The sequence below is a fragment of the Nuphar pumila genome, chromosome 17, assembly GCF_984573655.1.
Source record: "Nuphar pumila chromosome 17, dmNupPumi1.hap1.1, whole genome shotgun sequence".
Classification (NCBI taxonomy): domain Eukaryota; kingdom Viridiplantae; phylum Streptophyta; class Magnoliopsida; order Nymphaeales; family Nymphaeaceae; genus Nuphar; species Nuphar pumila.
In genome coordinates, this window is record NC_143265.1 from 50,348,054 (window position 1) to 50,359,981 (window position 11,928).

The 11,928-nt window shown below is 39.8% G+C and overlaps 1 protein-coding gene across 1 annotated transcript; it reads right to left on the bottom strand.

Moving 5' to 3' along the window:
• Positions 1 to 1,087: 1,087 nt before the first annotated feature.
• Positions 1,088 to 2,381, bottom strand: CASP5 (casparian strip membrane protein 5). Its single transcript, XM_089993645.1, has 3 exons — positions 2,170 to 2,381; positions 1,936 to 2,059; positions 1,088 to 1,303 (listed from the first exon to the last, which is right to left on the bottom strand). The coding sequence occupies exons 1-3, from the start codon at positions 2,379 to 2,381 to the stop codon at positions 1,088 to 1,090; spliced, it is 552 nt and encodes a 183-aa protein (XP_089849771.1).
• Positions 2,382 to 11,928: the final 9,547 nt, after the last annotated feature.

Here is an 11,928-nt window from a genome sequence, read left to right on the forward strand (position 1 = left end):
CAATGCCTTAATGGCACACAAGACGACATGCCTTCTTCATTGATAGCATGATGAGATGGAAAGCTACTCACGCTGCCTTAATGGCACTGGTTGGAATGTTTGTGCATCATTGCTTTCTTCCATAATGCCTAACGACAACAAAAATGAAGAGAAGACAGATAAATGTTTTGTAACACAAGGCAGGCACGAGAAGGCGACAATGTGTTGTAAAACAGGATAAAAAACAAGGTGGAAACCTCGACTGGAGACAAAGGCAAAGTTTGGGTTGATAATGGGAGCTACTGTTAGAGCAGATGGCGCAGGAGTTTCATGAATAGGGAACGTCTCCACTTTAAATAGTTAACATCAAACTTTCTGGATGGAAGACTTTTTTGTCCTTTTCTCGAACCGTATTTTCCCAACTTTTGAATGGAGGATATTTTTGTCATTTCCTCGAACCGTCATTTCAGGGCAAGAAAAACAAGTAAGGGTGATTAAGTCTTTGCAATAGCACCAGAGTCTGATGCAAAGTTATGTCATCATACACGGGAATACGAGCCCCATGTGCCTAAATACGTGCTGCTCATTCGACCCCCCAAACACAGACGTGGGATTCAGTGAATCATCGGGGGCGAACATACACCACCCTCTCGCCAAAATTGTGTACCATTCCGCACAAGTCTAGGCTAGTCCTTTATTTTGGGAAACACACTAAGCACTTCATTTAGCCTTGTCAAAGTGAAACGTACATTGATCTAACGTGCTAAGTTTTGATTGAAAGCATGTTTTTTTGAGTCCCAATATCCATTTCAAGCTGGTCGTTGCCTACTCAGGAAAAGGAACAAATAGAACATGGTACAGTAACATCAATTTACTTGCACATTACAAAGAAATAAACATAAAGCATCACCTCCATTTTTGTGGAAAGCAAGACACAAAGACCACTCACACAAGGGTTCCTTTTTTCATGACACCCCAAATAACATTTACAAACAAATTATTCTGACACGCTCTTTCCTGTATCAAACCCTTGAGGAAAGATCAGCACACCAATTACCAAAGCAACCATGCATGCAGTTGAATATGTATGTGTGTTGTGTGATGAAGCTTAACGCCTGGAGATGGCAATGCCAGATAGGAGTATTAGCAGGATAAACATGACCACCCCAACAAAAGAGCCTATGAGAGATCCCGACACGCGTTGGCAAAAAGAGTCGAACTGTTGGCATATGGCCAACCAGTTGGTCCTGTCATCTCCTTTGTGGGCAAGGTACACAATTGCTGCAGCTGCGGATGCCCCAGATGTAAGAAGAGCCATCATTCCCTTTTCAAGAAAAAGAAGACGTTATAATAATAATAATAATAATAATAATAATAATATAAGGGCTTACATAGTTCAATTAAAAGTTAGGCTCGATCGACTGTACGCAACAAATAGAGGTCGGTTATTTACTCTCGAGTGTAAAATCTCTATTGCTTTGACGCGGTATTGTTCATTTCATCAGAAATTAAAGACAGCACAGACAAGTGCAAGCAACGATTAACTGATAACTGACCAAGTCATTGGCTGCATCAAACGGCACAAGTGTTTTTAAAACTACCTTTTGTTGGCTGGATAGACAAACAGAGACAAGTGTGTGTGCGCGCGTGCTTGGGAAATGTGTTTCTGTGAGCGTCTGTATAAACCGCATTACATTGTGTGAGTTTTTGCTTATTATTATTATGTTCTCCCACCGTTGGAGTTGGGAAGTTTTTTTTTTTCGACAGAGAAAGCTGGGAGCAGTTACGCAACTATACCATTTGGGGTTCGAACTTGCAACGTCCCAACACAAGGTGACGTGCACTAACTGCTCCTGCCAGACAAGCGGAGCCCCCCGTTGGTTGGAGTTGGAAGTTTGTGACTATATCAGTACAGCAACAAGATGCTAGCTATACGTGGTTAAAGCTATCTATTACCGTGTCGAAGAAGATGAGAAGTACTCTTGCAGCGGCAGCTCTGCCCCTCAAAATGTTGATGATCGATAATGGGAGTGACAGGACAAGATAGGCACTGACGATGGCATTTGAGATCACGAAGAACCTGTATAACCAACCAAAGAAATATTAGATCTCTCTCTCTCTCTCTCTCTCTCTCTCAATAAAGGAAGTTTGTTATGGGGTTTTAAAAGTGTAGAATTGAATGGGACTCACGTGAAGGATGGGAGGTCATCATATTTGGCCTGGAATTGAATGAATTGCGTGAAGAATGGAAGCGTTTCGTTGGTGGTTCCCATGGCTATTGCACTTGCTAATGTGCCAATTATGGCGACCAACCTCAAGATGAAATCAAATACTCCAATCCCTCTATTCGTTGCTGCCACTGCTCTTGAACTTGACCCCATCTCTACAATCTTTTCCTTCATGGCTTCTTTTCAATTAGTAATTACTAAAGGTGGGCTCCTAGTGATCGCTAGCTGCTAAGGGAGAGAATGCAAGATGATGTAAGTAAGGGATGACTGGTATCTATTTATACACCTTGCTTGGAATCTCCAACAAAAATAAGTAACAAAGACACAAGAAGAGGAAACTTGGTGCATATTAGATTTAAAGGCGTTCAAGGCACAGCTATCTATCCATAATTGTAGAGCATAATAGACATTGGTGGATCTTGTTGGTGGGTACCTCATTTATTAGCCTGTTTGGAATGTGGTGGCACCTGCCCTGACTTACTCTTCTAAGAACATGATCGCCTCAATGAGAAAAGTGCAACCAATTAATTTAAAGCGCCTTCCCACTCCAACAAATCATGTTCTGCGATTATTTGTCAACTTGTGGGGACGCATTAGGAACCTTTGATCCACTAGGACAAGCAGAACAGTCGAAAAGGGAAAGCCAACGGCATCAATTCATTTGACTGATGAAGGAGCTGTTCGATTTGGATCGATTACTTGTGTGAGAAATTAACGCCGTATAATTTCTATTTTTTTTTGTTTCCTTCTTCGCAGTTGGTAAGTACTAGCTTTTCTTCTGTCTTTGGATTTTGATAAAATAGGGCAGGTAGGATTTAGAGGTTCAGCAAGTAAAAAAGGGTTACTAGTTGAGTGCTTCCCTAACTTCACCCTTTCTAGTTATATCAAATTTTCTAGACTGAACAAGGGCAGAGTGCAAAAACATATTGTGGCATAATAATGTAGCCCACTATGCCAACCGCCTGTTTAATAGTGCTTGAAGACAACCGTGGAATCAGAATATCAAGAAACAAGTCTTTCTAAAAAAAAAAAAGTAATATTACCTTTTTTTTTAGGACGAATCAGGTGCATTCACATTGCACACTTTAGTGTGCTGCTGCACCTGATCTGCCGTTCATCTTCTGTTGGGCCCTACAGCTGCCGCACACTCAAAGTGTGCAATGTGATTGCACCTGATCTGCCGTCGGCTTTTTCCGATTGTAAAGGTGACAAACCGATGTAAAAGTGGGTGGAGGGTTTGGTCATGACCAGGTTCAAGCAAAAGCAACAAGTGGGATTGAAAGTCTTTGGTGAGCTGGAGCAGGTTGAAGTGCAAAAGGAGAAACTACCATAATATAATATGCCAACATGATCATTATTAAGCATCCCATAAACATTTAATAATAAACTGAAAGCACATTTGGTGATGTAAGCATGGAGTGGTATGAAGAACCTTGACACCACATTGTCAACTACTTACACGTTGTGTACTAACTTTGTACGCTGTGTGCATTCAGGCCTATCCAATAGGTGTTAGGATCAGGTGCAATCACATTGCACAAATGCACTGTGCCGCTGCACCTGATCACCATCCATTCACTGTTGGGCCTCACTATGACAGGCTGTACAACAGAAGATGAAGGGTGATCAGGTGAAGCGGCACATTGAATTTGTGCAATGTGATTGCACCTGATCCTGCCTCATCCAATAGTTGCATCAGTCATCCTCAATTAAAATTTGAGCATATCATCAGATAAAGTAAGAACACTCATACTTCATGTGGCTAGGGCTACACAACAAGCCAAGCTAGCTCAGGCTCTACCCATTTAAGCTCGGCTCAAACTCGTCCGAGAAAAATAAATGAGCTTGCACAAAGCTTCCATTTTGGTTCACATAAACAAGTGTATCTTAAACAAGCAATGGAGCTCGATTAACTTAATTAAGCTCAGTTTTTTATAATTACATAAGGCAATGAAGATATATGTACACATTTTGGTAACAAAAAAGGGCAACACAAATGTTGTTCTAACGGGCAAGTTGTTAGCCCTCTTAGAGGAGGTGGGTGAATTTGAATCTCACCCTCTTTGAACGTTTTCAGAAACAAATTAAAATTAAGGTTGGTCAGCTTGAGTTGAGCCGAGCTGAGCTTGGGTATGACTGGAGCCGGTTATGGACATAGGGTGCTCGAGCTCAAGCCAAGCTTAAACCCCCAAAACTTTTTAACGAGCTGAGAAGAGCCAGCCCAAGCTTGGCTCAAACCTGGATAAAAAACCTGGCTCATGTGCAGCACATGTGGTATATATATATTTTCTTTCAAACTCTCTCTCTCTCTCTCTCTCTCTCTCTCTCACACACACACACACACACACACGCGTCATGATCACGCCCAGACATCTAATCTTTTAACTCATCTCTTATGTGTACACAACCAGTGTTAGAAAGCAGATCATGGTGGGACGTTTCAAGTTCAAACCCGAGTGCAAGAAAACCAGCTTTTGCTGGCGCATCCCAGCTGTAGCGCAAGCATACAGTTGCTTTTGCTGGCGCAGAAATAGACTGCATCATTAAAAATATTTTTGCTGGTGAAAAAATTACAGAAGACTTTTTTTCTGGCTCTATTTAATATTGTGCCAGTAAAAACATAAATCAAGTTTCTCTGGCAAAGCTCCAGATTGCGCCAGTGAAAACATTTTCCCTCCCTTCTTTCCTTTTTCATTCCCTCCATTTTCGAAAATATAGAAGAGGTGTCTGGAGGGGTAGGAGAGGAGAATGGAACAGATGGTCAAATCCGACAGAAACCAACCCCTCGGGTCCTTTCTTCTTATTATTACTCGTGGCCCGTTGGGGCCAACGCTTAGGATTTCAATTGAAAACGAACGCAGAGGAGAAGGTTGAGGACGTCGACGTCTTGGGCATCGGTGTCATTCCCTCAGAAGTGGTTCTCAGCGAAGGTATTGCATTTCAAATCCTCAGTTATTGTGCATTTTTGTTAGGGGTTTATCTGCGATCGTCGTTGTTAGTGTCTAGTTGTTAGGGGTTTCTGTACGATCATCGTGTTCTCTTTTTGCTATTTGTTGTTTGATTGTGTTGTCGCTTTTTCTTATTTCTTATTTCTTGTTATTTGCGTAATTAGCGACGAAAAACTTTCATCGCTACTTGGTGACGGAGTAGCGACAGAAAAAATCTGTCTCATGTTCCGTTGCACTTTAGAGACGGATCATCGGCAGAAATTTTCCGTCACTACTCAATCGCCAAGTAGCGACGAAATTGTTCTGTCGCTAATTTCTCCTGTAAATTCCTAATGCGAGCACCTTTTCCCTTTATGTTTCATATGTCGCCTGTCGACCTCCCGTCGCCCGCCCGCCGCCCGTCAACCCCTCGTCGTCCGCCCACCGCCCGTCGACCCCTCGTCGCCCACCCGCCGACCGACGACCTCCTCTCTCCTTCCCTTCTCGTTCCCTCTCTTGTTCTCTCTCTCGTTGCTCCCCCTCTGTTTTTTTTTTTGCGAGCCCCGTCCGATGACCTCCTCTTTTGTTCCCCTCTCGTTCTCTCTCTCGTTGCTCCCCCTATAGTTGCTGGAGGGTCGACAACCCCAGCCTGCCTGCAGATAACCCTTCCCCATTCCCCTATGCTGGAGCCTCCCCCTTCCCCCTATGGTTGCTGGAGGGCAAGTAGAGGCTCGACAGCCTCTGTTGGGCCCTCCCCACCCCTATGTAGTTGGTAGCAGCTGGCAGAGGCTCTGATCGCCTCTGCCAAACCCTCCCCTTGCCCTGATCTCTAGCAGGACAGGGGGCTTTGCCCCTGTCCTTTCGAATGCTGATAGCCCCTCCCCCCTATTCTCTTGACTTCTCCTACAGTGGGGCTCCACCCCGCTGTCAGAGAATGATTGACAGGGGGAGAAGCCCCCTGCCCTTTTGTTTTCCCTGGCAAGGGGTGACTTCACCTCCCCTGTCCTCGATAATTTTGATAGAGGGCGAAGCCCCCATGCCCCTTGTCTGTTTTCCAGGCTGAGGGCAGATCCCCCTGTCGGAAAATTTTGCCTCGGTAGGGGGCGAGACCCCCTGCCTCATTTTTGATTCTTGGCAGGGGGCTCAGTCTCTGCCTCCTGATGCTTCCCTTCGGGGGGGGGAGGGGATCCCACCCCTGCCTCCTGTGAATGTTCTGGCAGAGGGTTTCGCTCCCTGCCTTGACCTTATTGTCGGCAGGGGCAGCGCCCTTGCCTATCTTGCTTTCAGCAGAGGGTTGCGTCTCCCTGTTCAGGCTCATTTTTGATAGGGGGTGTCACCATCATTGTCATCGGGTAATAAACTTCATTTTAACACAGTGTCTTCTATAGATTACGTAATGAATTCTGCTTGTACCCCGCGACTCGTGGTAAGTAAGTGACAAAAGCAATGCAAATCGGGCAAATACCTGTGGTGAGTAAGTGATGCATGTACATCATAGGTTATTTAATTTCTTGGATGCAACACTTTTTTGTTCACACACTCACTTAGTTATGGATATCTAGGACTGCTTTGATGGAGTTTGGAGATCATGCTCAGCATGATTTTAATGTATGAAAATAGAAGTGTTCTTATTTTTGGAGTTTGGATTCCATGTTAGTCATGGTAGTAGTTAGCGGGATATTGAAGTGTGATTGCTGCAGGTACATGTTTGACATTGTTTTGATATGAATGATTTGAATGTATTGCAATGTTTGATGTGATTGTATCCATGCTTGCATGAAGTTACTTTCAATTTGATTATAACTTCCATGTGAAATTGCTTCATGAAAACATGCTTCAAATGAATGTATCGTGTTATGAATGAGTTTGCACGTGAAAATGAATGATAAGTTATCAATGCTTCAAACATGCTTCAAATGATTGGTTTTGCATGTGAAAATATTAAGTTATCAATGCACGCATCCTATTTCTTATGATTGAATGACATTATATATATATATATGTGTGTGTGTGTGTGATATATATCAAATCAATACATCTACCATAAATGCATGATAAATTTGATATTTTCTTCATCATAGCATTCTGATGATTCTCTTTTAACTGGTTAGGATAATATCCGTAACATCATAGGACAAAATGACAGCAAACTGTGAATGAATGTACCATAGGATAGTTGACAATGAGGTATCGCTTAAATATATGGATGATGTTGACAGTTTTATTGAATTTGCAAGGGCAAGTGTCAGTATAGTGGATCCTGTAGGTCAGATTAGGTGTCTTTGTACGATGTGTAAGAATAATCAATTTGTAGAACCTCATGGTGTTAGACATCACCTATACAAGAAGGGTTTTGTAAGTGATTGTCAGAATTGGACATTTCATGGTGAAGAATTTAGGAATAATTTTGATGCATGGGTGGATGTGGTGTACGATAATCCATATGTGGATTTGATATTTGATGTCACAGAACCAGAACTGGGTTCTGCTATGGGTCCTAGTAATGTACCAACTGGGGTAGAGGAAGAAGCAACAAATGATGCAGCTAGTAGATTTTATGATTTACTTAGAGATGCTGATGAGCCACTTTGGAATGGTTGTGAGAGTCACACTATCTTGTTTCCAGTTCTTCAACTACTTGTTACGACAATGAAGCCGTATATGATACTTCAAGTACAAGGTTTTGATGATAAATAAGTGAATCAATTGCATTTCAGCTAAGGCAATGAAGAACGATGACAAGTATTGAAGAATTCAATAAAGAATCTTTGAAGACTCGTGTGCAAATGTAAAAATCATTTTATATCTTAGATTCTTGTAAGAGCCTTACTTAAAATGCATATTTCGATTACATTTCATCTAAAAGGTCTTTAGAAAAACTTTTCTAAAAGAACCCTTGATGAAAATCATTTCAGAAAACTCTTTACTTGATTTTTTATGTTTATTAGTCGACAAACAGTCTCACCAGTCGACCAACTTTTTTGTGCCAAAATTTTAAAGCAAAAATGTCAATTTTTTGAATTAGTCGACTGAAGGTTTTATCAGTCGACCGGATAGAATGTGTGTTTTCAGAAAATTTAGCAACAGTCGACTGGAGGTTTTATCAGTCCACCGAACAAAACATGTGTTTTCAGAAAAATTTAGCAGCAGTCGACTGAAAGATTTTTCAGTCTACTGATGATATTATCAGTCGACTAACTTTTTCTTTAGTCGACTAAGTTTCAAAACTTTAGATTTTCAAACGGCTATGATAAACACATTAGTCAACTGACGATAACTGTCAGTTTGCTAATATTTGATTTCAGTCGACTAACTACTGTTCCAGTCGACTAATTTTGCCATTTTTCTATAACTTTTAAAAGGTGTATCTTTTCATTTTTCAAACATTTTGATCATTCAAAATGGACTGTTTTGACACCCTTTCATACCCTCAACGTATGAAATCTTTCAACTATAAATATGAGTGCATTCCACACTCAAAAACATTGAATCATATCAAATTACATTGAATTACAAAGATCAAATTCTTTGCTTTTCACTCCTATTCATTAAAGTATTCATTTTCTCACTCACTTGATATTTTTACTCTAGTTTTTCACTCAAATTCTTTTGAGAGATAGTGAATTTGTGAGTTGAGTATTTCAACAACCTCAAAAGCCAATTGCATTCTATTTGCATTCATAATAAGGGTTCGTAGGTTGATTGTAAGTTGAACATTTCATTTTTCTATAAAAGGAAAGGACTTCTTGGTTTAAAGGAGTTGTCTGCTTTCAGTAGGATTGTTACTGAAAGTGGGACCAGATTTGGTCTGTATGATCTTATAGTTACACAAGGTTGATAGTGGAAATCTCAAGCGAGTTTTGCTTGGGGACTGGATGTAGGTCTGGAAGACTGAACCAGGATAAATTCTTGTGTTCTTTGTATGATTGCTTTGCGAATCTCAAAATCCTTCAAAATTTCAAAGACGATATTTAAAAACACTATTCACCCCCCCCCCCCTCTAGTGCTCATTGCCTCAATCCTATAGCACTTTCATTACTGAATCTGAAGTTCGAGTTTAATTTGAGTCAATCATGTTTTGACTGTCTGTGCTCTATTGTGAAGAGTATGTTGCCCAAAAATGAGAAATTGCCATAAAATTTCTATTATGCAAAGGTTATGGTCAACGCTTTTGGTATGTGGTATCAAAAGATAGATGCTTATCCAAATCACTGTATGTATTTCAAAGATCAGGAAAATAGCAGATCATGCCTGTCATGTGGGCATCCTTGATTCAAGCCAAAGACAAGAGGGAATGGTAGCATGAGGTCAAAAAAAGTGTCATACAAGTCGTTTCGCTACTTTTCTTTCACCCCTAGATTGCAACAATTATATATGTCTTTGAGAACAGCTAAACACATGAGATGACATGTAAATAAAGTTCGACATGATGAAGACAAGATCATACATCCTGTTGACGCAAAAGTTTGAAAGTACTTTGATCATACTCATCAGACCTTCGCAATGGAAGTTAGAAATGCTAGGCTCGGTTTATGTACAGATGGATTTAATCCATTTGAGGGCAGATCAACTTCATACTCGTGTTGGCCAGTATTTGTCACCCTATACAACCTTCCTCCAAGCTTGTGTATGAAGCGTCAAAATCTTTTCTTGTCTCTATTGATCCTTGGTCTGACCTCTCCGGGCCAAAATCTTGATGTATATTTAAGGTCATTGATTGATGAACTGAAAATACTTTGGGATGACGGTGTTCTCACATACAATGCTCACAAAAAATAAAACTTCAATATGAATGTTGTTGTTCTATGGACAATCAGTGACTTCCCTGCATATGATATGTTATCTGGTTGGAGCACACATGGGAGGTTGGCATGTTCGTACTGCATGGAGGATACAAAATCTTTTAGATTAAAGCATGGAAGGAAGTTGTGCTGGTTTGATTGTCATCATCGATTTCTACCTAGTGACCATCCGTTCTGACGATAAAGAAATGTGTTTCGAGTAGGCATAACTGAAATAGAAGGTCCACCTACAAGGTTATCTGACATAGAGATTTTAAGAAGATTATGATACTTTTCATATGGACTGACTGATGCCCGTAGCCCGACGTCCTTCCTTGGATTTGGGAAAGATCACAATTAGACAAAAAAATCTATATTTTGCTAACTACCATATTGGCCGACCTTATTGGTACGATATAATTTGGATGTGATGCATGTGGAGAAAAATGTGTTTGATAATGTGTTCAATACGGTAATGAATGTCAAAGAGAAAATGAAGGATAATCTGAAAGCTCGTATGGATTTAAAAGTAATATCTAAAAGACCAGAATTGTAACTCAAAGTGTACAATGGCAAAGTACTGAAACCAAAGGCAAGGTACATGCTTGGACCAGATCAAATAAAGTAGGTATGTCAATAGTTGAGACAGTTGAGATTTTCAGATGAATACGTCTTTAACATTGCTCGGGCTGTAAAGATAGATGAGAGACAATTATATGGGTTGAAGAGCCATGATTGTCATGTCATTATGCAACGGTTGATACCCCTAGCATTCTATGATATGTTAGACAAACCTATATAGGGGGTATTATCTGAGTTGAGTAGATTTTTTAGAATATTGTGCACATCGAAAATCATAGTATCTGAGGTAAAGAATCTCAAGGATTCTGTCGTCACTACTATTTGTCAGCTAGAGAAGATATTTCCGCCAACATTTTTCGATGTTATGGAACATGTGATCATACATTTACCATATGAACTAAGGGTTGGTGGTCCTGTGCAATATCGGTGGATATACCCATTTGAAAAGTATATGTTTTTTTATATTTTTCTCTTCAATGCTATTGAGAAATTTATTGTAATCCGAGATGTATATTGTTGACAGATGCATGTTTGACCTCAAAAAAAAAAAAGGTTCAGAAATAAGAGTAGAGGGTTCTATTTGAGTGGCATACACTTTAAAAGATATTTCAAATTTCTCATCTATATACTTTGAACCTCACATTCCAACATGTTTGTGATCATTGCAAAATTTTTCCTCTCGGTTCCCTCTTTTTCCTTCTCTTTTCCTTTCTAACCTCTATTTCTTTTTTTGAAGGGGAAAATAAAAGAATAGAGAAGAGAAAAGAAAGAAGAGAGGAACTCTTTTACAAAGGTCTGACTTGACCTAAAATTTTTTAAAATGTTTTGAAATTACTCACCTCTACTTTTGAAAGTTTACGGGAAAATGGAGAGACAGGATCCGCTTGTCGGTACGAGGTTCGATTGTTCCTGGCACCTTTACCAGGGGTAATCGAACCAAGGATCAAATTTATGTCTTTTTGCTTTGCCTAAATATTATCTAAGAATTTATTCTAAGTTTAGAATGCTCAAAGAATCATGCTTGTGCGAATGCAAAGATGTATGCTCTTTTGAAGATAATTTTAAAACTTTTGGGGATTATCCAAGTGATTCTGAAATAATTTGATAATGTAGTGAAGAAATGATTCAAAGGGCTGAAAATTGGTATGAAAAAGTTAGATTTTTAAATATAACTTAGAATTTGAAATAAATTTGGAAGAAGAGACTTGAAATGCCAAGTCTTGGAATAATCAGAGTTTGGAAGATGGATTTTGAATTGAAAAAATAAAAGGAAAAGAAGATTTGGAACTTGAGATAGAATTTCGAGAAAAAAATGGAGTTTTAAAGTCAAAATGGACTTTGAATTTGAATTTGATTCTCAAGAATTGATTTTTGAAAAAGAAATTTTTGAATTTGAAACCTCAAACAGGAATTGAATTTGAATTTAGACTT